Genomic DNA, 26,346 nt, shown 5'->3' with positions numbered 1-26,346 from the left:
AAAAAAAAAAAAAAAAAAAAAATTGTATTTCATAAGCAACTTCCTTCAAGCACAAAAACAGGTTCATATTTGAGGAAAATGATTTCCCCCCCTAAATCCAGTTTATAATTGATGAATTATCCTAGCCGCAATTTATTTACCGAGGTGAAATAAAGACGGGATGGGTAGGCCTTCTGGTGGAGGAAGATGTTTTGCTTTTAGAGTGGTGCTGCTGAGTGCTATGGTGTGACGGGGTTTTCCATCCTTCATGGGGTGTGGGCCACATCCTGGTGGAAGGGGAGGGCGGGGGAACAAATGGCGGCCAGAGGAGGGAGACCACTCTGTACCAGACTCAGAACATGCCCCAGCTCAGCCCAGAGAAGAAGCAACTGGACCAAGAGCCAAAAGATTCTGTTGACTCTCCCCAAAGGAGTTTAGGAGCTAGAAGACACTGTCTGCTGCAAAGAACACCCACTTATGACAGTCAGGGAAGGGTTGGGGAGACAGAGACATCACAGGTTTCATTTTTTCCATTCAGCAAAGACATGGTGATGCTTTTGCTTTTTTTGTTTTGTTTTGAGACATTCTTGCTCTGTCACCCAGGCTGGAGTGCAGTGGCACCATCTTGGCTCGCTGCAAACTCCGCCTCCCGGATTCAGGAGATTCTCCTGCCTCAGCCTCCTGAGTAGCTGGAATTACAGGTGTGCACCACGACGCGCAGCTAATTTTTTTACCTTTAGTAGAGACGGGGTTTTGCCATGTTGGTTAGGCTGGTCTTGAACTCCTGACCTCAGGTGATCGGCCTCCCAAAGTGCTGGGATTACAGGTGTGAGCCACCCCGCACAGCCATGCTTTTGCTTTTTGAAATCAACACTTAAAGCCTGCCCACACTGAGCAATATTTATCCCTGGCAGAGGCTGGAAGAAAGACAGTAAGATGAAATACAGTCTCAGTACAGGCTGAAATGGATGGTAAGGAAGCAACCCTGAGAAAAAGGTCGCACACAATTACCAGGAAATTGTGAGATAAGCCCAGGTCCCTTGACTGTGCAGTGAAGGCGACTGTGATGAAACTTAATTCACAAGGCAAACAAAAGAAGAGGTAAAAGTTAAAAAAAAAAAAAAAAAAAAGGGAATACAAAAAATTATAAGACAAAATGAAGATGGGTGATAGAATCAGTTCTTCCAATCTAGCGAAGCCATTCTCAAAGCATGCACATTCGTAAAACAAGTCAAGACCATTTATAGTCTTAATGCCTAGTGTCCTATAGCTTTCTTTACAAATATGCAAATATCATCAGTGCTGCCTCAGCAGGGCAAGCGATGGTACCTGAACTGTAAAAGGAAACCTTCTCTCTCAAGGACAACTACATTTCCAAGAGAGAAGCCCAATGAAGTGGCCTCTCCTCCCCTGAGCTTGTTTGAGGACAAACAACTGGTGTTGCTTTCGTGCTTCCACTCCAATACATAATAGTCCTTGATCCTGAGTTATAAAGAGATTTAAGGCCATCAAGCTCAAATATACCTTTTTTTTTTTTAAGACAGAGTCTTGCTGTGTCACACAGGCTGCAGTGCAGTGGCGCGATCTCAGCTCACTGCAATCTCTGCCTCCTGGGTTCAAGCGATTCTCCTGCCTCAGCCTCCCAAGTAGCTGAGATTACAGGTGTGCGCCACCACACCTGGCTACTTTTTGTATTTTTAGTAGAGATGGGGTTTCACCATGTTGGCTAGGCTGGTCTCGAACTCCTGACCTCAGGTGACCCACCCGCCTCAGCCTCCCAAAGTGCTGGGATTACAGGTATGAACCACCACGTCCAGCCTATCATTTCTAGATGAGGAAAATGACACCTGGGCCTAGGTCACATGGCAAATTAGTGGCAGAACCCAGATCTCTGCACTCTGGCCAGTAATCTTCCCATTAACCAGAAAACTTTCTATGTGGATAAAGATTATGCATAAATAATGCTCACTACAGCATTGTGTGTAATGACAAAACACTGAAAATAACCAAAACATTAAAAAGCAAGAGAAAGGTTAAGTCAATTATGGTGCATCCATACAATGGAATATTTATGCATACATTAATGTTACATGTATACAGCCTTTTTAATTACAAAGGAAAGACTTATAATAAAATGTTAAGACAAAAACTCTCTATTTAAATTTATATACTATTAAAGAAGAAAGTGATAGAGAAGAATCAAAAGAAATATGCCAAATAGTAAGCATCTCTGGAAAATCGTTCAGAACATGCATGACTTTTTCTTTACATTTTACAGTACTTCTGGATTTCCAATTTTGGGACACTATTGTCTTTGGATGAACACACAGGGACATGGCCTGCTCCACTTCATGGGTTAGGATGGTAATTATTGGATAGAGGCTCCAATTGCCCAAGGGGCCATTTAGAAGCCCTTGACTCAGTAAGAGTCAATGAGTCCCTTATTACATAAATGCATTCCTGGCTCCAGGTCTTCCTCCTCCCTCCTTCCAGGTCTTTTGTCTTAGAATTTTGCAGTGCCCTCCTACCGGGGGCTGATCCCCACCTACAGCTTGGTTCTGTGGCTTGATGTACCAATAGTACGTGAGCTTTTTAATACAAGCAGAGTTTTGGAATGTGCTTGCAGGATGGAACTAAGGTTGCTGCAGTTTTGCCATCAGCATGAGAAGAATGAGCTGGGATAATCTAGTTATCTCAGAAGAAGGATGACAGCCACAGAGAACAGTCACCCCAGAGGAGCTGAGCCAAGACCAGCCAACTGTCAGCTGACCTCCGAGATGCCAGTGAATCTAGCTGAAACTCGCAGAATCACTCTGCTGACCCCCACACAGAAACAGACACGTGGATTACCATAATAAATGACTGAGTGACTGCGTTTGGGGGTGGTTTGTTATGCCGCAACAGAGCTAGCCCATACAATATAGCCGAATGTATGACAAATAAATGAAACCCATTACATTAGAATCTATTACAATGAAATTACTACATTCATTTCCAAAATAATTCCTCTAAACCATCAACTATGGATCATATCAATAAATATTTGTAGACTGGCTGATCGGACCTACTAGTTACTTCATAAAATATGAAATGACTTCATATGAAGAAAGTCAGTGAGTAAGTAGTTTGGTGAGAACAGCATTCCAGTGGTAGCTGAAATGAAAGAAAAGAGCTTTTATTCTGAACTACTGGAGGTTGGCTTGTACTTTCTTACTCAATGGAAATAAATACCAAATCATAGAAAACAAAATGACAAATGTAATCTATGAAGTGAGGGTTAAGGAAGGACAGAGTCTAGGAGAAGGAGCAGAATATGTATCACAATGTTTCTCCATGACCTGATTTTTGTAGTTTTACTTTATTGGCAAAAAGAGCAGTAGGGCCACCCTGGCTTAGAACTGGAATTATCCTTGGATGTCTTAGTTATTGGCTAAACTACAAACATAAGAGTCAGTGGACACTCTACACCCTCTAATTTCTAAAACTAGAAACTGAGATACCAAGTGGAAAAAAGAAAAATGCTCTTTCTGCATTGTGTTTATACGTCTTTTAAGTGTCATTTCAGACGAAAAACATCCCTGGTAAAGTTTAGCAGTCCACAGTGTGAAGAGTAAGAACAACCCCCGCCCCCCCATATCAGCTGATCCAAACAGCTTCCTGTCAAAGGTCAAACTCGACTGGCACATTTCCTCAGCTTCACCACTTAGCTGTCGCCAAGAAAATAAAAACAAGCCACTGATCGTGGTGAGAAGCAAGTCCTTTACATCCAAAGACAAAATGGAGCAGCCATGATCAATGGGGATAGATGCCAAGTTATCAAATCATCAAGATGGACAAAGAGACTGAAAAAGACATGAACTCAAAGCCAAGGTAACAGCAACACCAAAATGCAGATTTTCCATCCTTTCCATATGTGCCACACGGATAAGCACAAACGGATACAGGTTCCTAGGAAAGAAAGGAAAAAACAGACAAACAAACAAAAAACCCTAAATTGGGAGTTGGCATTATCTTGATATATAATGAAAGGAAAATTAAAACTCAGGACCCCAATCCATTATGCCAAAGTGAAAAATCAAGCTGAAAGCTGAGTCATGCAAAAAACTACCTTTCCTTTTGTTCCTAAGCACAATTATAGATAAAAGGTTAAAGGTCTCCACAAGTAGACACTCCATGTTGACCTTTTTTTTTTCTTTTTTTTACACAGTCTTGCTCTGTCACTGCAGCCTTGACCTCCCAGGCCCAAAGGATCCTGTCGCCTTAGCCTCCCAAGTAGCTGGGACTACAGGCATACGTCACCACGCCCAGCTAATTTTTTTTTAATTTATTTTTTGTAGAGAAGAGGTCTCACTGTGTTGTTGTGCAGGCTGGTCTCAAACTCCTGGGCTCCAGTAATCCTCCTGCTTCGGCCACTCAAAGTGCTGGGATCACAGTCATGAGCACCCAGCTTAACATTCATCTTATCTTAACAAAAAGTGTTGATTTACTGAGCACGAGATGAATGCGTAATGGACTATTCCCCACCTGCTCTTTTTCTCTCTTGCAACACGTGGATTACTACACTCTCCCTCTTTCCTGTTCAGCCACTTTTCCTTTAAATACTGAAGTCCTCAAAGTCATCTTTGCAGAAAGGCACAGACCACAGATTATTTCTGTGATTCTGTGTTTATTTGTTCTGGGTATGTCTTTAACCTTGGCAAAGTAAACTCCTAAATTGATTGAGACCTGTATCAGATATTTTTTGGTTTACAATACACACACACACACACACACACACACACACTCTCTCTCTCTCTTATATACATGTGAACAGAGAGAGAATGGACATTTATTCTTTTTTTTTTTTTTTTTTTTTGAGACGGAGTCTCGCTCTGCCGCCCAGGCTGGAGTGCTGTGGCCGGATCTCAGCTCACTGCAAGCTCCGCCTCCCGGGTTTACACCACTCTCCTGCCTCAGCCTCCCGAGTTGCTGGGACTACAAGTGCCCGCCACCTCGCCCGGCTGATTTTTTGTATTTTTTTTAGTAGAGACGGGGTTTCACCATGTTAGCCAGGATGGTCTCCATCTCCTGACCTCATGATCCACCCATCTCGGCCTCCCAAAGTGCTGGGATTACAGGCTTGAGCCACCGCGCCCAGCCTGGGCATTTATTCTTAAAAAGAGAAATCAGATGACGTACTACCACTTACATGGGAAAAACATATACGCAGTTGGTCCTTGAACAACACAGGTTTGAACCGTGTGGGTCCACTCACAAGCAGATTTTTTTTAAACAAACATTGATTGAAAATACAGTATTCATAGGATGCAAAACCCAAGAACAGTGAGGGCTGACTGTACATCCATTTACTATTTATGTAACATATCCAAAGTGAAAAGAAAATTGTTTAAATTAAATAAATATGCCTCATCTAAATCCTTTAGCATTTCATTTGTTTGCCCTTTGAAAATTTTCAAAGGAGTTGGCACATCTTGACCAATTTTTTATGTAAAATTCTCTTAAAGGAAAAATATAATGGTTGGGCTCTGGAAGCTGGGGAAAGGGGCAAGAATTCAGTTAAATGTGTCAGAATCATATTAAACTACAGCCTACATGCTCCAATGGAAGTTAGAGGCCTATCTTCCCCTGGCCCCGCTCCTGAGTATCTTAACCCTGAAATAACTTTCACTATTGAATGGCATGAAGAGGTGGTGATAATAGTAAAAATAGAAAATATTTACTACATCCTTTCTTCTTCATTGAAGAAGTTATGACTCTCATTCATGAATATCCATAGTAACTGCAATCGCTAGATTAATGTGAACGTTGCTTTCTTATACTAATCTAGCATTGCAATGGCTAGGCAGAGAAGTCATTATTTTACTTTTTTTCAAAAAATAAAAGGGGAAACATCATTATTGTTTTTATCTGTTTGGAAAAAAGTAAAAGGTAACACCAGAAAAAGGGAGGAATAGCAAAATAGCGTGTATTACAAACCCAAGCTTCAGATGGAAGAGGTCAACTGTTCCTCTGCCTGTCCTCCCCAATCACTGTTAGGTTCTCTCTTTGGCGGTGCAGGACAGAGGACCCAGTGACTCTCTTGGTAGATACACACACCTTCCTCTTCTACCCCTGAATCTGGCTACTCTACGATGATTCAGACTGATGTTCTTGTCATCAGCTCACACTACATGTGATGAAGACACCGCTATGCACCTCATTTCTGTGATTTTCAAGTCTCGCTTCCATGGACCATGTCAACATCAAGATCTCTTCAACACTGCAAAGCAAAAACCTAAGTCATCTCTGACTCACCTCTGCCCCTTCCTCAGCATATTCGATCCTATGCTTTTCCTGCTGCAGGTTTCATCAAATCATTTCAAAACCCATTTTTTCTTTGCCATCATGTTTTATACCTTTTCTCTTCTCCCTGGATAACTATATCTGTGCACACCTTCTCTGTTCTCACATGGCAGCCATGAGATCTTCTGTGTTTCTTCTAAGCTCCAGAAAACGTCATCCTATATTTCTCAGTCCCTGCTTCCCATTAGGCAGAGATCAAACCCTAGTCCTTGCCCTCCTCCAGGCTGTCTCACTTACCCCATGTGACTTTGCCCCAGCAATATCTGCTCACCCTTACCTCACAGACTACTGTGTTCATTCCCACGTGAGAACACAGCTCCATAAATTTAAGGTATCCACAGTGAACCAGCCTATCCAGCCATCCCTTGCCACTGAGAGCCCTACTAAATTCATCAGGAGGAAGATGATTCTTATCCATGTCCCTGTAGACCTGGGACAGCCATAGTTACGATCCTTTGTTCCACCCTTAACTACATTTGTGATGCAAAGGTAGTATTAGACCACTTCTGTATTAGCATATTTTATGCTAAGGTCTGTTGATAGTCTATATAATCTTTAGCTCTGTTCTTGTATCATCTTAGAGGATAGGGGCCATGTCTGGTTCTCTCTGAACAGCCCTCATCCAGCACTACAGAGTTTCTTCTTTAGGAAGAACACCAAAATTAAAGGACAATGCAAATGCATACCTAGCATCCCAACTGAATTACACAAAGGAACATGATTGAAATACAGTAACTCACAAAGACCACCTCCTTGTGGTGAGGTACAAGACTTGGTCATTCAAATATAAGCTTTTGTTTCTCAAAGCATAAAAGTATCACAAATATTTTGCTTGGATGCTTCCGCTTTTTTCCCTTAACCTCATTACATGTTTTTTTCTTTTTCTTTCTTCCTTGTTTTTTTTTTTTGGTGTTTCGTTGTTGTTGTTGCCTTTTTTGTAGAACAGAAAACCCTGCTTAGTGTCTGGGTCACAGCCTTAATCACAGGGACAAATGGCTGAGTTGGATGTGGGATGTCTTTCCGGTGGTTTTGAAGCCTGCACCTACATTTCTAGGGTTGGCTCCTGTGGTTGCTGGGCCACGTGAAGTTCCTTAGCTCTAGTGTTTCAGAAGTCCACATTCAAAGTCCCCCTGAGATAGATGACTCCTGTGGAATCCTCGAACAGTTATTTTTAACTTTTTTGGTCACAAACTCTTTTGAGAATCTAAGAAAAGATGCAATAACTCTCAAAAAATTAACAAATATAGATAGCCCAAATTTTTATATACAGTTTTAGGGGTCCACAGTCCATCTGAAGTCCGTGATAGAATGATAGGATAAGAACATCTGCGCGTGCCTTTTTTAGTTGCCCTGGGGTTCAGGTGGAGGATGGAGGGAGGAAGGGAAAGTTAGGAGAAAAAGGGCAAAAGGAGGAAGAGGGAAAGAGAAGAGTTCTAGTGGGAAGGAGATGGAGAGAGGGGAAGCAGGAGGCAGAGGGAGAAAAAAGGAGAAAAACTCTAATAAATTAGGAAGGAGTTTCCACTTAACTGTATGTCATCACTCTTTTTCCAGGCTTAGAAGCAATTGTAGAAGAACTGTATGTAATCTAAGTACAACTGGACAGGGAGAGCTGAATCATTGGTTTTCTCAGGTATAATGAAATATTAGTTCCCCATCCATCACTGAACACAAGGACTCCTAGTTTTGCTTAAGCTATTATCACCATATAGCAGATAAAGAATATTAAATTTAAGGTATACAGCTGTCTATACATGCTACATATTTATGTATTGCCTAAAAATAACCATCCTTTTCCATCAGGGTGTTATCTGCTCTAACAGAGCACTTGGATTTGGGAGAAACACTCGTGGATTGATTTCCCCACCCCACGGATTGCCACCTTAACGGGGATGCAAACTGGGGTTCACATGAATAAGATAATTCTGTTCCCAAACATCTGCCCATCCACACAACTCAGAAAAATAGATCCAGACAAAGCTTTGCTGGGCAAGTTCCCCATCCACTCATCCACACTGCTTCACTCTGATTTCACACATCTTAAATGACTAGTATCCTCAAAAAACTAGTATCCTCACAAAAGAGTTGGTGACCAAAAAAAGCCTCCCGAGTAGCTGGGACTACAGGCACCCACCACCTCGCCCAGCTAATTTCTTTTGTATTTTTAGTAGAGACAGGGTTTCACCATGTTAGCCAGGATGGTCTCAATCTCCTGACCTCATGATCCGCCCGTCTTGGCCCTCAAAGTGTATCCCGTGTTTGCTGTCTCAGAAAAGTGCTTTTGCTGGCCTAGGAAAGTGACTTTTACTCAGAGAAGACATTGGTACTTCAAAAAAGATGAGCTGTGGATCAGAAACCCTTTGTAAAATATATCTGACCCACCGTACCTGTTCTCAGCAAATTACCAGCATGGCCTGTCACAGCCTAAGGGCTATAAAGAAAACAAAGCCCCAGCTTTGGGAACTAAATGGTGAATGCTTTGGCCTCACAATAAAAGGGCATCTCATGTCATTTAGAATGGCAATCATTAAAAAGTCAGGAAACAACAGATGCTGGTGAGGATGCGGAGAAACAGGAACACTTTTACACTGTTGGTGGGAGTGTAAATTAGTTCAACCATTGTGGAATATAATGTGGCGATTCCTTAAGGATCTAAAACCAGAAATACCATTTGACCTGCAATCCCATTACTGGGTATATACCCAAAGGATTATAAATCATTCTACTATAAAGACATATGCACATGTATGTTTATTGCAGCACCATTTACAATAGCAAAGACTTGGAACCAACCCAAATGCCCATCAATGCTAGACTGAATAAAGAAAATGTAACACATATACACCACAGAATACTACACAGTCATAAAAAAGAATGAGTTCATGTCCTTTGCAGGGGCATGAATGATGCTGAAAACCATCATCCTCAGCAAACTAACATGGGAACAGAACAGGAACCACATGTTCTCCACTCATAAGTGAGAGTTGAACAATGAGGAACACATGCGACACAGGGAAGGGGAACATCACCACACCAAGGCCTGTCCGGGGGTGGGGGTCAAGGGGGAGGGAAAGCATTAGCACAAATCCCTAGAGGATGGGCTGATAGGTGCAGGCCATCTTCAAAGATGTCCTTGCTATATTACAGTGTATAAGAAACAAGAGCGTCAACACCTAACTCAAGAAGGTCAACGTTTTAGTGAGTATTCCTCACATGTCATCCTCCTGTAAAGGAAGAAGGCCATATGCTTGACTGGCAATAGGAAAATGTAGTTTAAAAATTTACAGTACTAAAATAGCTGGCCTTATCCCTCTTTAGGAAAACAAAACATAGAAAATTAAATTTAAAGCTGCGGCCATGTGGCTCATTGCCTGTATCCCAGCTACTGGGCGAAGGCTGTGCGCAGGAGAAGCATCACTTCAGCCCAGGCAGTTTGAAACCAGCCTGGGCAACATTAGTGCAGACCCCCATTTCTACAAAAAAAAAAAAAAAAATTAGCCATGTTGTGGTGCCACATGCCTGTAGCCCCAGCTACTTGGGAGGCTGCAGGCTGCAATGACTACATGGAGAGCCCGGCGAGGCTCAAGCTACAGTGAACTGAGATCATATCACTGCACTCTAGCCTGGAATGACAGAGCAAGACCCTGTGGTAAAAGAAAGAAGGAAGAAGGAAGAGAGGAAAGAACGAAAGGTGAGGAAGGAGAGAAATAAAGAAGAAAGGAAGGGAAGGAAAGGAGAGGAGAGGAGAGGAGAGGAGAGGAGAGGAGAGGAGAGGAAAGGAAAGGAAAGGAAAGGAAAGGAAAGGAAAGGAAAGGAAAGGAAAGGAAGAAGGAAGGAAAGGTGGGAGGGGAAGGGCGACAGGGAGGGAGCGAGAGGGAGGGAAGGAGGAACGGAGAGAGAAAAAGAAGAAGAGAGAAAAGAAAAGAAGGAAGGGAGGAAGGGAAGGGAGGCAGGGAGGGAGGAAGAGGGAGGAAGAAGGAAGAGACAGAGAAAAAGAAGAAGAAAGAAAAGAAAAGAAGAAAATTACACTTAAAAGATATATATGCCTTGGAGAGTTTGGAACAAGATACAGTTTTTACCAATTATGGGCTGTAGAGTAATGGTGAAAACATCCTAACATCTCTAAGGTCAGAAAAACTAGACCTTCAACAAATACCACACTCACGGCATTGATGATGGGCATGAAAGGGTAACCAACAAGAAAGTCTAGGAATGTCTACTAAGATCTGGGGTGAGGGACATGGGGTCAATAGAACATGATGGAAGTGGGTTAGGAGGATGCCCAAGAAGCTTCTATAGAGGAATGGTTCTTTCTCAGAAAAAAAAAATAAAATAAAAGGCATGACCTCTTGAAACAATGGACTTACTGTACTGGCAGGAATGACCAGCCAGACAGGCCGGCCTGATTTGCAAAAGGCTGCTCTGCTGCTGAAGCCACAGGGCAAGAGAGTAATGACTATCCTTCAGTTATGGCAAGTCCCCAGCGGACCTGGGCAGGGTAGAGAAATGGGTCCTGTGCCTCTTTGCTTTTCCCCACAGCCCAAGCACAAGGCCTTACATACTGTAGGTATCTCACTAACAAGGGTGCTGACACCCTCTTTAATGTAATACACACTCAGCACCCTCAAGAGCTCAGAACCAAAGGCGCTAAGGTCCAGGTCTTCCTCCTCCTCTGAGTTTACCGTCATTGAAGCTGTCACTGGTGGTAACGTGGGTGACGGGCGACTGGGCCCGAGGCTCCTCACAAAGGGAGTAGCTGTGCTCAGCCTGGATGAGAGGCGCCGGGGACGTCGGGGAAGGTTCCACTTCCATTGACACACTCTTCTCTGAGAGGAAAGGGTCATTCAGGAGCTGACCCAAGACGTTCTGGGAAAACTCATCCAGAAGTTCTGAGAAGTGCTACAAGAAACAAAGGAGGAAGAACTCAGTTTCTCTTAATCATGATGCGATAGTTACCCTACACACATATTCTAAGGCAAATACCTCGTCCACTGCTCGATATGAAGTCCCTTCTACATACACAATGTCCAGTTAGCGCATGCTGTGTAGCAAACCACCCCAATGTTTAGTGGCTGAAGGTAACCATAATATTAATATATTACTTCTCACTCCTCAGTGGGTTGGGCTGGATGGGTGAGCTGATTTCATCTGGGTTCCCTGACACAGCACATTAGTGGGAAGGCTGGCTGCGAATGCGCTGGGCTGGGACCCCTGGACACCTGGGCCTCTTTCTCAAAAGGGAAGATCAGGCTGGACTTCCTCCCATGACGGCAGAAATCTTCCATGAGGGAGAAAAACCAAAGCTGAGTGGCCCCAGACATCACGTACCATTACACCTTCCACATTCTTTTGGTCAAGGCAAGGGACAAGGCCAGCTCACGCCCGTGGGGCAGGAAAACAGATTCCACTGCTTGATGAGAGGAATGGCAGAGTCACAATGCAGATAGATGAGTGTGGACGGTGCGGGGGCATGATTCACTGGGGGTCCTTGCTGTCATGACCTACCACATTTTGCACTGATAATATTAATATGTTTAAATAAGCGATCCTCTATTTCTATAGCAGGAAGGTGCAGTTTACACTAAGGTGCCATGCCCAAAAATATTAGAGGTGGCTTCTCTCTAGTCTCCCCATGGCCTGGACTTTGTTCCTCTCTAGTTTATCCTTAATATCCTCCCATCCTTCATCTCTAATACCATGAACTTTCCAGTCCCCATCACGCTTTGGACATAATATAGAACTAGCCCATAGAAATTCCCTGGGATTCCCATATCCGTTGTGACACTGTCCCACGAAGGAGCTGCAGCCCCATCCACTCTCCCTCCTTGATGGGTCTATATTCATGGTATGAGGATCTTCTGAGCAGGGTTTCTCAACCTTGGCACTAATAACATTTTGGACTGGATTATTCGTTGTGAAGGGCAAGGGTGGGCATTGTTTTGTGCATTGCAGGATATTTAGTAGCATTCTCAGTCTCCACTCACTAGATGCCAGTAGCACTCCCCCAGTTATGAAACCAAAAATATTTCCAGACACTGCCCAAATGTCTGTAGATGAAAAAGTCACCTCTGGTTTAGAATCACTGCTATTGACTATATTCAAAATAATAATAACAATATAAAATAGGGCCAGGTGTGGTGGCTCATGCCTGTAATCCCAGCACTTTGGGAGGCCGAGGTGGGCAGATCACAAGGTCAGGAGTTTGAGTCCAGCCTGGCTAACATAGTGAAACCCTGTCTCTACTAAATATACAAAAAAAGAAATAGCTGGGTGTGGTGGCAGGTGCCTGTAATCCCAGCTACTAGGGAGGCTGAGGCAGGAGAATCGCTTGAACCCGGGAGGCGGAGCTTGCAGTGCTTACAGTGAGCTGAGATGGAGCCACTGCACTCCAGCCCAGGCAACAGTGCGAGGCTCGGTCTCTAAATTAATTAATTAATTAATTAAAAAAAAATTTTTTTTGAGACAAAGTCTTGCTCTGTCACCCAGGCTGAAGTGCAGTGGTGCAATCTCGGCTCACTGCAAGCTCCGCCTCCTGGGTTCAAGGCATTCTCTTGCCTCAGCCTCCCTAGTAGCTGGGACTACAGGCACCCGCCACTATGCCCAGCTAATTTTGTTTGTATTTTTAGTAGAGACGGGGTTTCACCATGTTAGCCAGGATGGTCTCAATCACCTGACCTCATGATCTGCCCGTCTTGACCTCCCAAAGTGCTGGGATTACAGGCGTGAGCCACCGTGCCCGGCCAATAAAATGAAACTTTAAAGCCCACTTTGGCCCCAGCTACTAGAGATATTTCTGCCTTCTTAACATTCTCTGAATCATAGACCAATGGGTGTCACTTTATTGATTAAACTTTAGAGACACTTCTGGTATAGAAAGGAAGTTAAGAAAGCAGATACAGCAATAAGAGAATGATTGCAAATAATGAGGCTTGGGGTAGGCAATACAATTCTTGGGATTCACACGGACACCTAAGTCCCACCACCAAACTGAAGTGTCAATGAAGGCGTTATGAAAATGAACACGAGAAGGGAAGGTGGGAGATGTCCCTAGAGCTAGAGCTCTAAGATCAGGGTAGTTGTAGAACAGGATGCTTCCTTTAATAAAGAAGCAAAGTGGGCCTGACGCAGTGGCTCATACCTGTAATCCCAGCACTTTGGGAGGCCAAGGTGGGCGGATCACAAGGTCAGGGGATCGAGACCATCTTGGCCAACACAGTGAGACCCCATCTCTACTAAAAATACAAAAAATTAGCCAGGCGTGGTGGTGGGCGCCTGTAGTCCTAGCTACTCGGGAGGCTGAGGCAGGAGAATGGTGAGAACCCGGGAGGCGGAGCTTGCAGTGAGCTGAGATCGCGCCACTGCACTCCAGCCTGGGCAACAGAGTGAGACTCAGTCTCAAAAAAAGTAAAAATAAAAAAATAAAGAAGCAAAGTGAACAGCAGAGAGAAGGCCCCTGCAGGCTAGGTCCCTAAAGAGTCAGAACAGTGAAATTCACTGACATCACAAACACGGGACATGGCATTTCATCAGGACAGAATGCAGGGAAGCTACAGGACTTGGGTATGTCCTAATAGTCATGATTGTCTATGAGAACAAGAGAGAGGATCAGGGAGAGAGTTCTCTGAGTACAAATACATTTCAAACTGGAAGGTCCTTAGGAGTATTCGAGGCCATATGCCAACTGCCTGCATCACAATTACCAGGGAAATTTCGGTTAGTCATTTCATAATGAAATATTGTAAGCATTCAGAAAGATTATACATATCATGAACAATTATGTAGTCATTCCTTTAAAAAAAAAAAACAACAACAACAAAAAACTGGGCTGGGCGAGGTGGCTCATGCTCATAATCTCAGTACTTTGGGAGGCTGAGGCAAAAGGATCACTTGAGCCCAGGAATTCAAAACCAGCCTGGGCAACATAATGAGACACATTCTCTACAAAAAAATACAAAAATTAGCCAGGCATGGTGGTGCATGCCTGTAGTCCTAGCTACTCGAGAGGGTAAGGCAGGAAGATTCCTTGAGACCAGTAGGTCAAGACTGTAGTGAACCATGATTGTACCACTGCACTCCAGCCCAGGCAATGGAGTGAGAACCTGTCTTTAAAGAAAAGGCCAGGCATGGTGGCTAATGCCTGTAATCCCAGCACATTGGGAGGCCGAGATGGGCGGACTGCGAGGTCAGGAGATTGAGACCACCCTGGCTAACATGGTGAAACCCCATCTCTGCTAAAAATACAAAAAATTAGCCGGGTGTGGTGGCAGGTGCCTGTAGTCCCAGATACTCAGGAGGCTGAGGCAGGAGAATGGCGTGAACCCGGGAGGCGGAGCTTGCAGTGAGCCAAGATCACGCCACTGCACTCCAGCCTGGGTGACAGAGCAAGACTCCGTCTCAAAAAAAAAAAAAAAAAAAAAAAAACTTGGCCAGGCTTGCTTGGTGGCTCCTGCCTGTAATCCCAGCACTTTGGGAGGCCAAGGAAGGCAGATCACTTGAGGTCAGGAGTTCGAGGCTGGCCTGGCCAACATGGTGAAACTCCATCTCTACTAAAAATACAAAAATTAGCTGGTGGTGCACACCTATAGTCCGAGCTACTCAGGAGGCTGAGGCAGGAGAATCACTTGAACCTAGAAGGCAGAGGTTGCAGTGAGCCGAGATCACCTCCACTGCACTCCAGCCTGGGTAACAGAGTGAGACTCTGTCTTAAAAATAAATAAATACAATTTTAAAATTTTAAATACAAAATTTAAAATCTCATTTTACAAGTTTGCTGCTGTAATCTTTCTTTTTTTGCTTTTCTTTTCTCAAAAAATAAAACATGAAGGACTATTAAAGCTCCCATCCATTCCCTTCATCCGTCTCAAAGTTAACCATTAGCCAGACTTAGTGTTTACCTTTCCCATCCAGGTCTTTATCCTTTTACTACATATGCATGTATCCGTTACACATAGGCTTCTTTAAAACGTTAAGTAAATGGTACCATATCTCATATATCCTCTGCAATTTTCTTTTATCAAAAAAAATTTTTTAGATTTATTCATGTCTATACATGTAGCCCTACTTCATTGATTTAAACATCTGAATTCTATTCCATTGTATTTATCCATTTCCCCTTGAGGAACTCTTACATTTTCTTTACTATATGTAATATTGTAAAAAATATTCCTTAACATGGAAGGAACTTTTAAAAACACAAAAGTTTTGCTTTCAGAATGTGGTTTAAAGGCATAAATAAATAAAAACATACAAATTTGATGATCTACCCTCACAGACTTTGACTTAGTAGGTTAAAAACATCTATATTAAAACTACCACCTAGGCCAGGTGCGGTGGCTTATGCCTGTAATTCCCACACTTTGGGAGGTAGAGGTAGGCAAATGGCTTGAGCCTAGGAGTTCAAGGTCAGCCTGGACAACATGGGGCAAGACCCCATCTCTACAAAAAATAACAACAACAACAAAAAAAACTCACAACACCAGTCCTTCTATGCTCACCTCAGTTTCTCAATCACTGGCTCCATTTCCACTCAACACTCCTCTCCCTACGCCACTTTACAGTTAAGTCCCTAGAAGCTTACAAAGATCCTAGAAGTTCAAATATGCCCAAGGTAAGAGGAAGATTCAAGGATTTTGCAGCTACTGTGTGTTAAACTTCAGACAGACACTGGGGATACACAATAATAAATAAGAAACTAGAAAATGCCCTACCAGAGTTTACCACTTAGGTCAGTGCTCAAAGTTTTATGTACAGATAAATTACCTGGGGCTCCTAAGCCATCGCTTCTGATTCACAGGTCTAAGCAGGCCTGAGATTCTGCATTTTTAATCAGCTCCCAGGTAAAGCTGTGACTCCACAGACCACACTCTGGGCAGCAGGGCGCAGAGCAGTGGCAAGGCTAAGATTAGAACCAGACTTCCTGATTATACAACAATCTAAGTCAGCATCTGATTGCCTAAGTAGCTCCCCAAGGACAAATTTCCTGGTTGCCTGATGGTGACTATTCTGCAACTGTTTGACAGAGATCCTTTCAAGACAAAACTAAGTTAACAAAAAGAAAAATAAATAACCAAATGCAACATGCAAACGCAAGAGGTAAACCCACAGTCCCTGTATTTCCAAGCTACAGTTTTGTTCCCTGAACTACAAGGTCAAGTCCCGATCTGCTGTGCTGGCCACTAAAGCTCTGGAAACCCATTCTATCCCGAGGCAAGGCTCTCTTTGATTGGCCAGACTTTCCCATGGAAGTTGCCCAGGTTGGCCCGCTCTGCTGACACTCTGTTTTCTTTCTTCTGAGCAGCCTAATGAATGTTTTCATGAACATCCCCTGGATAACCAATAATAAATGTTCTCTAACTCCGCTAACTTTCCCTGAACTCCCCCTACTTTGGATTACGCAGTAATTCTCATATTACAAACCACTTAGCCCTAATGATAGACAGTTTTGAAGAGTTCACAGTTGTTATCAAGTGTATTATAACCTCCCCTCTGGAAAAGGATCCTCCTCAGAAGCCTAACGGTGCCTAAACACCCACCCACACCCAGGAATTTAGCAAAGTGGTGAGCTCTCAGTAGGCTCAGGGAGATCCTTGTGATGGAAAAGAAACTGGTTCCAACCACATGCTATGACTCAGCCCAGCAAATTAGCTCCAGCTGGGTATCCTTGGCAGTGGTGGGCTCCAAGACTCGACAGGTCAACATCCCATTGCTGGTGCCAGGACTGGGCCAGAGTGGGCCCATCTTTAATGCCAGCCAGTTGGAGAGGGGCCTTATGGTCCTGAAGGCCAAAAACCAGAGAAAGGAGCAAAGTGAGCCTCAAAGAGGAAGCCTTTCTGGATCCTGCAAACGCTTTAGCAAAGTACTACTCATGTGAACCCAAGGGTTACGGGATTTTAGTTTAATTCCTTCAAAAGGCAATGGCATAATAACATTTTACCATTCTGTCTAATATTTGAATCAAACTTTATGGGTTTACAAAGTAATTTCATAGCCTTTCCTCACTCAATACTCATGACAATCCTGTAAATTGGCTTTTAGTCCATTGTCCAAGATCTCTGTCCCCTACTGAGAGACCTTGAACTAGGGTACTCTTATTTCAAATTCACTGAATTTTCTTCTTGTTTCTCCTAGGAAAGAGGTATTTGAGCCTCACAATCCAACTGTATGGAGAGGTTGTAATAAGTGTAAAACCATGATGGTGATGATCATGGATGACGATGTTGACAGGATTAGGTGCTAGACTTGTCTGATGGACTAAGTACTTGACATATTAGATTTTCAGAAAATGAGCTGAGTGTTTTCCTAATATAAGGTAAACATGTCCCCATTTACAGATGAGAAAACTGGGCTCAGGATACTTAGCTATTTTGCCCTGAGATGCACAGCTGATTAAAGGTGAAACTGACATTCCATCCCATGTTCAGCCAGTTCCAAATCCCAGGCACTTTCTACTACAGCATGCTGCCTCATTTGCATCAGCCTCTAAAGCTAGATAAAGATAGGCTCACAGACGGTCATCCACTATGAACACACGGTCTCCTGCACTAAACCTGTAGAAACATGCCAAGAGTTTGTTAGGACAAGCTCCTGGTATCACTTGCTGTGATACATCAGCAATAAGGATGGAGATAGTTATTCGGACTTAATGCATGTTTCTGCCAAAGGGTTCAGGCAACATCACAGAATCTCAGAGTTGGAAGAAATCTCCTAAAAGGATCGAACGCCTGCCTCACAACATAAATGTTCTTCACCCAGCTCAGAGAATACACATGGCAACTTCCCTTAAAAATTGTGTCAAGTTTTATCTGCCCCATTTGTGTCAGGTTTTATCTCCCCATTATCTAAAGATTCTGCATTAAACATCCTCCAACTATCCCATAAAGTTTTGTCTCCCTTTATTTTTATAAACACAACACCTTCATTCCATTCCTAATGGTCAGTGTACGGCATTGTGGCAATATAGCTTTGGAGTCAGTCAGCCCTGAATTTGAATCCTGGCTGTGCAAGCCTGAGCAAGATATTTCCATACTCCAAACCTTGGTTTATGAAGTTAACAATAATCCTGGTAAAGTGAAGTTGACAATAGTTCCGGCCTTGTGTCATGAGAATTAAACTAAATAATGCATGTAATACACCTAACACTCCACTACATAGCAATCTTTTAAAAAGCTCCTTTAAAAAACTAGCATAATTAAAACGATAAAATGTTGGCATTTTCTACCTGTACACCAGCTTTTCGCATTGTTCTTCCTAGAATATGCTTTCATTTTCATCTTTACCAATCAGTAAACTACCTAAGACAGAACAAATGTATTTCTTTTAGAAAGTCATCCCTAGACAGATACACCTTGAATTGATCTTTCATTTCGCTAAACAAGTAAAACCCTTTAAGTATCTCTTAATTTGACACATTTGTTCCTTTTCTTTGATGTTCCTTTCATTGCCAAGTTACTTAAATATCTTATCAGTAGGCCTTCCAAACTCTATGGCCCAGATATAAACCATTTACCCACCCCTCTCTCTGGACCTAGCCCAGATCAGAGATCACAGATCGTAGATAGTTGCTGCATTCAACAACTATCTCATCTGGATCTACCATCATTCTATAACATCTTAATGAAATAGAAGATAAATCCAAATTAGGGCTAGATCTCCCAACAGTTATAAATAAGTGCCTTCAAACATTTAAAATGTATATCTAAATTTGAAAATCAGATAAATTAGGAGAAATTTTTACCCTTACAAGAATTACTTATTTTATAAAAAATTACCTTGGCTCTGAAGCATTTACGCTTTGAGTTTTCAGGTCACTAACGAACTGCCAAAGTAGCTTGCAAGGATGGAGTGGTTTATGATCTGGGTCACCTCCTGCTGCTAACAACTGCCCTAAGATCTGAGGTCACAAGGGTGAGGAAAGGGGAACAAGGCGGGAGGAAAAGGAAGCATTCATGATTCTTTAGTTCAAATAACTGGCTACATAAAGCTACCAACCTGTCTTCCATACAGCACTCTCCACTGAGGTTCACCCACTCAACAAATACAGTGGGACCATGGGCAGAAAGATGAATAAAGGTCAGTCTTATAAAGACAGAATTGTCCCAAGCTGCAAAATGAGTTATCCAGAATGTATGTCCTGTGGCCCATCGTCCAGAGAACTTGTAGAGCGTGTTCTAAAGCAGTTTTGCCATCCCATAGTTAGCCCAACAGGCCTCATTTGTGCACAGGCTAACAGAAGAGTGCTGCACCGGACCAGTTAGGGACAGGAGTTCTAGTCCCAGCCTTGCACTTCCCTGGTGGTCACTCTGCCTCTTCTAGATTCAGTTTCCTTATCTGTAAATCTCTGTGTGTGTGTGTGTGTGTGAGAGAGTGTGTGAGTGTATGTGTACTGGGGTTTTAAACCTGATCAGTAGTTTATCACCTTTGCTCACCTTTTTTAAAATTCTTGGACCCTTTTGGGAATCTAATGAATGCTCCTGCCTGAGAATCTAATGCTCCTTTTGGGAATCTAATGACAGTCCTGCCTGAGAAATGCTCGCAGTCACATACACACAAACACAGCCCAGCATTTCAGGAGGTTGACCCGCCCCTGAAGTCTGTCTGCAGACAGCAGGGGGATTCCATGGATCCCGGGTTAAACCCTGCCAGCAGCGAAAGCAGTAATAACAGAGGGGTATTTATAGGTCATTGCTAACAACCTATTCAGCTCTACTACCCTATCATTTTCTAAAATGTTGCAGGCAACATAAAATGGAGCCACAAAGGTTTCTCAACTTGGGAAAAGGAGGACGGAGAACACCCTCTTTCTGCCTCACGGGTTTGTTTAGATTTGCCCCTGTAACACCTGCCCAGGGGCATGAAGCAGGTAGGTAATAGGATTCAGAAAGCAGAAGCTGGGCTGACAGCAAGAGGCCCAAGGCCTGCCTGGGCTCCATCTGAGCTCCCCAAGCATGCAATTCCCAGCCCTGCCCCCTGGGAAGCAGGGATGCTTTGCAGCCAGTCTCTGGCTGAAAAGACAGTTCTCAGGCAGGCAGAAGAAGCCTTGTACTTAAAAATCGTGGCTAGGAGCCTTGCCTAGAGCACAGAATGCCTCCCAAAGACTGGAGCCATAGAAGTAGTGAGTGTGGCGGGAGCAAGCTGACCTTCTCCACAAATGATTCAGAGGACACACCTCAAATTTACATTAGAAACCAAGGCCCCCTTGCAGCAAAACACAGTTTGACTGTGTTTCTCAGGCAGGGAGGAGCTGCCCGGGGCTCCTGGCATCCCCTAGGCCACCCTCCCTCCTCCCCTTGCAGGGAGAGAAGGGAACTGCCTTCAAAACCAGTGCACCATAGACCTGAGTGGCTCTCACACAAGTACCCTGCACACAACACACAGAAAAGGGCCAGATGCCAACCAGGAGTAAAAAGGTGACCTTGTCAAAGTCCCCCCAAAAAAAATGGCTCACAAGTCAAACCCCATGACAGTAAAATTTCAAGGATACCCAATTCTTTTCTAGTAGAAAAATGTAGGCATATTACATTATTTCTTTAAATTTTAAAAAATAGGGGCTGAGCTTGGAACTCTTTATTACACCAGAGGTTTGGAGGTTTGTGGCAGGGGTTATTTTAGGGAGGGTTGTTTTGTTCTGAAGTGATACTTCCTTTACTGAAATTTCACTAGCAGTAACAAAAGCTGTGTTAAATTTAAAGGGCCTTGTTACAATAAGTAAATAAATAAATAAACACCTTGCTTGGTAGTATCCAGATGAATAAATGGAGTATGTGAAACAGATTAAGCAATAAAGGCATTGAGAGATGATATTTAAAGGAAACCTATTATAAATCCATTGGTAGGGTATATTGGTATACCATTGGTAGGGTATATTCGGTATTTTGTAAAAGGAATCATCCTGGGAGAAGAAGGAATAAATAAGTGGACCACAGATGATTTTTAGGGCAGTGAAACTCTGACACGGACATTATAATGGTGGAGACACGTTTTTATACATTTGTCCAAATCTACAGAATGTACATGAGAGTGAACCCTAATGTGAACTATGGACTTTGAGTGATAACAATGTGTCAGTGTATCTACCATCATGTCTACCAATATGATGGTAGATGCTGACAATGGGCAGGCTATGAATGTGTGGGGCAGAGGGCATATGGGAAATCTTTGTACCTTCTGCTCGATTTTGCTCTGAACCTCAAACTGCTCTCAGAAATGGGAGTTTGTTTTTTTTTGGGACAGAGGATCACTCTGTTGCCCAGGCGAGGGATGCAGTGGCGTGATCTCAGCTCACTGCAACCTCCGCCTCCCGGGTTCAAGCAATTATCTTGCCTCAGCCTTCTGAGTAGCTGGGATTACAGGAGTGCGCCATCACACCCAGCTAATTTTGGTATTTTTAGTAGAGACAGGGTTTCACCATGTTGGTCAGGCTGGTCTCGAACTCCTGACCTTGTGATCCGCCCGCCTTGGCCTCCCAAAGTGCTGGGATTACAGGCGTGAGCCACCGCACCCGGCCAGAAATGGTTTATTTTTTAAAACTCATTCCTGATGTATATATTATGTAAAAATGAATTTTTACATATGATATTTGCTTCAAGGGTCATGCACCATACTAATTCCTTTTAAACTACATAGTTGTTCATCATTAAAACAAGTAATGATCCACTTTCCCAAATGCATGCCAATCCTGAATGGCCTATAGCAGTTACTAGAATTTGATATGGAAAAAAAAATCCACTGTTTCATTTTAAGAGCATCTGCCCACAATACAAATAAATCAGTTAATGAGATGAAGGCAGAAATATCCCATAGGTGGCTCCTGATAACCAAGGAGAGCTGCAAGATTCAGAATTAGCTAGCACACAAAAATTCAATCTGACTCCTTCTTGGCTTATTTACACATACAGCCGCAAATACCCCCAAAATGCACTTCTTCATTCTTTCTGAACCCAAACTAGCCTCTAGCCTAGTAGGACCTGTCCTTCCAAGGCCCAAGAGTATCCAACAAGTACCAACAGGAATAAAAATAATGCGAAGAAAATATAATAATAATGGCACCTTCCATGTTCAATGCATAGTATTTACATACAACAAAACACTTGCACACTGTGACTGTATGTGATCCTCACAAGATGGAGAATTATCCCGAGGGTGGAGACAGCGGGGCAGCCTGGAGTAGGGCAGGACTCCTTTTTGCTCTCCCCTTCCCAGGCACGTTCAGCATAGTCCCTGCTGTCTCCCAATCACTAACACAGAGAACTCGGAGCTCAGATTTCTAATTGTTCCCCCAAAATGCTTTTTCAATTGTAACTTGGGCCCGAGAAAAGGGCAATCTCCTCATGTTAATGGAGGAAACCCTCAGGATCCTTTTAGAGCAGGCAGAGCTGTTCCAGAAATACCCGTATCAGGTGGAGAAGTCCTCTGATTTGCTTCAAGAAACTCAAACCATCCCTGAGTCCTCTTGCCCCTTCCTTCTGCCACAACAGACAGCTGAATCTCACCAACAAGTGAAAGACCATCAAACCCACGATCAAGCCAACTGTTCAAGGCTGAGGCAGTGCAGAACCTGTGACTCTGTTCTCATCATCTGTGGTGGGGAAGCCACAGAGGCAGTGCAGAACCTGTGACTCTGTTCTCATCATCTGTGGCGGGGAAGCCACAGAGACTGGGATGCTGAGAGCAGCTGCCATCAGGACCACCAATTCTTCCCTCCCCCTTTTCCCCACTTCTATCCCCGAGTCTAGACTCTACCCCGCACTCTTGGACGGGAGTGCTGGAGGCCCAGCAGGGCTTTTCACCTGGTCTATCCCACATGCCAAGGCCAAAAAATATTTGCTTTTAACCCTCCCACACTTAAGAGCCTCCCACATAACTCAATCTATGTCCAAATTCCCCCACAGTGAGAGTTTAAGTAGACTTAAATTTCTTACTACCCAGTTAAATTCTCTAGATGCTCTTCCTAATTGATGTTCTATTCCTTGTTGATATCCCTCCTTCTGTCCCTCATCCTTCAATTTGCAGTTTTCAACCCTTTTACATGCTCATTATATAAGGAAATTTGGAAGGTTTTTTGGTCAGACTGTTTTAATGAGGTCTCTTGCCCTCTCTGTAGTCATAAGCTTCTCCTCTCTGGTATCTTCCACTCTCTTAAACAGAAGGCATCCCCATTCCCTCTCCCACAGTATACACTTTCCATCTGCAACATTTCGGTCTTTACCTCACCAGGGAACACCCAGGGCATCCCCTCATATCCTTCAGTGAAGGCACAAGCTAAGGTATTTACTATTTCTACGCTCTTGCGTCCTACCCTAAAATAATACAATCTGGTACTTTGCCATTCATTCCAGAAAAACTTTAGTTTACAGCAGGCTCCAAATCACAGACTTATGAAGCTTGAGAAAACATTGGATATCATCTGGCCTGACCTGGTCACTCTAATTTGAGAAAACTGAGGTCCAAAATGGCACATGAAATCAAAGAGTTGAGAATTGAAATCTACACTAGACTCTCTAACAAGAGAAACAGTGACCAGACATAAAGATCCCCAAATGGGTGACTGAAAAGGCTTCCACAGACAACCCCCACCGAATTCTCTGAACAGAACATGCATGTTGCAATGGAACAATTTCAACTCCAAGTCAAGATCCAATGCCAAAAACATCAGGTATGAAGCACTAACGGGGCGATGAAGTTTGTGGGAAAAAACGAACGGTATGCATACTTCCTAGAAACCTATGCTTTATTTATGAGCCAAATATGTCATAAGCATTACTGCGATAATCTCATCCCTAGAGGACCACACTGGGGTAAAGGGAAAGTGCCTGAGAGGTACAAAGTACTATTTGTGTTGCTTAAATTCTCAGGCATGACTCTGCCAGGACGTGCCCCTCTACCCCAAGATAAGAGCTAAGGGAATCCCGCAGGTCAGCAAATGGGAGACCAGGAAGGTTCTGGCTCCTAGCCACTTTGGCTCCTGCTCTGTGAGACCTCACATGTATGCCCCACCTCTCTGGAATGACGCGTGTTGAAACATACCAGGGGATCTTAGCCTTTGGAGCCCTTGTGTTGTGCACTGGACTCATGAGACAGAAGGCATATAGTCTACATCAACTCTGTAGATCCTAGCAGGAACCTTGGGTCAAATCACTCACGCTCTCTACACCACTAGAAAATGAGAAATCCAATCTGCCTTCCAAAACTGTAGTGAAGATAAAAATGAATTCATCGATACAAGTCTAATCCAGATACAAGATGGTGCTATATTATGGTAAGTGAAAACTGGCCAAGAAAACCATGTGCAGGCTACGAACACGAAAGTGACTTCCCAGACATCCACAGAGTTATTTCTTATCTCCATCGTGGCCAGCCAGTTAGCAACAGCAGTTATTGGGAGCACAGCAGCCATTGGCTGCCTGCTTCTGCAGGTTCCTTCCTCTCATGAACCTCAACCAGCTGAGGCAATGAACCCTCTTCTATCTCTAAGTGCTACCAGAATCCAAGAGCTTTAAGGCCTGCTCAGGACAGACTATCTTGGAGCAGTGGGAAGTAAAGGGCTCCGGTTGGCTCTCTGTTATCCCACATTGCTAGCCCCAGCCAGAGTATTCATTCCAATCACATTTCTAGAAACAAGACAGATCAGAAAGGAAAGCTCCATTATTTTAAATGAAGAACCTGACGTTAAGGTACACTAAACCACCACCCCAAAGAAGCAGAGTCTGATGTTTCTCTATTCATTTAGAAGAGTTGCTTTCGCATAAGAGCTTAATAAATGTTAGCTGTTTTGTTGTTGTTTGTATTACATGCCTCGCTAAAACCGGAACAAAATTCTTAAGCATTTCTCTGACTTATCAGTCTATTGACACCATAAAAAATGATGAGGGTCATAAACACCATTTTTCTTTAGCGAACTCAGTAGATTCTAGTTTGCCCATTTGCTTACCAGGGAGCTCATTTTCAGTTCATCAATTCATAACTGATCGATCTTCCTTTCCCCTTTTTTGAAAACTAGGCCCATATCTCCAGTCTCAAAGCATCTCTCTCATTCCCTGCAATTTCTCCACAGATCACCAGCCACACTGTGCTCACATCCATATGCTTCTTTAGTGCCCTTTCATCTTAACCAGCAATTATAATTGTTAGGCAAACCTCTCATTCAAACTTTTATGAAGGGATTGTTTAAAGCTGAACTGCACTATCAAGTTCCTGCTTCGGTGGCACTGCTGAAAATCAGACGAATATTTTCAGGTTCTCAGATCTTTCTCTGGAAGTGGGGTCCGCGTTCTCCTAAAAGTGTCCCTCTAAATCCTTCTGCCCTCGGGTGGATCTCCCCCGTCACTGATACCTTTTGGAATAGAAAGGAACCATTCTCAATGAACAGGGAAGCATGAGACTCTGCTTCTTTGGGGTAGTGGTGGTGGTTTAGTGTACCTTAACTTCAGCTTCTTTATTGAAAACAATGGAGCTTCAATTCTTCAACTTGGTAGAGTTGAAGAATTTCTAAGAAGGGGGAAAAAAAAAACCCACAAGGTTTTCTCTTTCTAAGAAAGACCATAAATAGAATCTAGTGATCTCAGCAGGTTATTATGAGAACAAGCAAATAGAGATAGTCTGCAGTCCTGCTGGAAAACACATGCAACCACCATATGTTAAAAGTTATTCCCAAACAGTTTGAGTATTTTTCTCCCAAAAGATGAGGTAGAGCAATGCTTCTGAATATTTTTTCATGATTGAACAATGGTGGATAGCTACTTATTGGATCACGAATAGGACACATTTGCCTTGTAGTCACAAAAGATTATTTTCTGTTACCCATAAAGCCAATGGTATCAGAAAGTACACAAGGTTTGAATGTAATAATGATGCAATGCCTCAGGGTGGGGGGCAGTGGGGAGATATTCTAGAAAGAAAGTCAGCACAGCTTCATTAAGAAGTAAGAAGTCAAAGGGGTAGTTGCTGGCACAGCAGAAAGAATGCCTTGTTTGGAATCAAAACGCTTGGGTTTTAGACCTAGCTCTGTCACTACTTGGTTCTGTGACCTCAGAC

The 26,346-nt window shown here is 43.3% G+C and overlaps 1 protein-coding gene across 1 annotated transcript in view; it reads right to left on the bottom strand.

The window, feature by feature from the left end:
* The window catches only part of CREB3L2 (cAMP responsive element binding protein 3 like 2), a 130,916-nt gene that overhangs the window by 45,524 nt on the left and 59,046 nt on the right, over window positions 1–26,346 (bottom strand). The window contains exon 2 of the mRNA XM_017892610.1: window positions 11,001–11,217. Coding sequence (XP_017748099.1) covers window positions 11,001–11,217 — 217 coding nt within the window. The remainder of the gene's footprint in view (window positions 1–11,000; window positions 11,218–26,346) is intronic.

This window comes from Rhinopithecus bieti, unplaced genomic scaffold, assembly GCF_001698545.2.
Source record: "Rhinopithecus bieti isolate Rb0 unplaced genomic scaffold, ASM169854v2 scaffold_23325, whole genome shotgun sequence".
NCBI lineage: Eukaryota > Metazoa > Chordata > Mammalia > Primates > Cercopithecidae > Rhinopithecus > Rhinopithecus bieti.
Note: the sequence above shows the minus strand (reverse complement) of the source record. Positions and strands in the feature narration are given on the sequence as shown.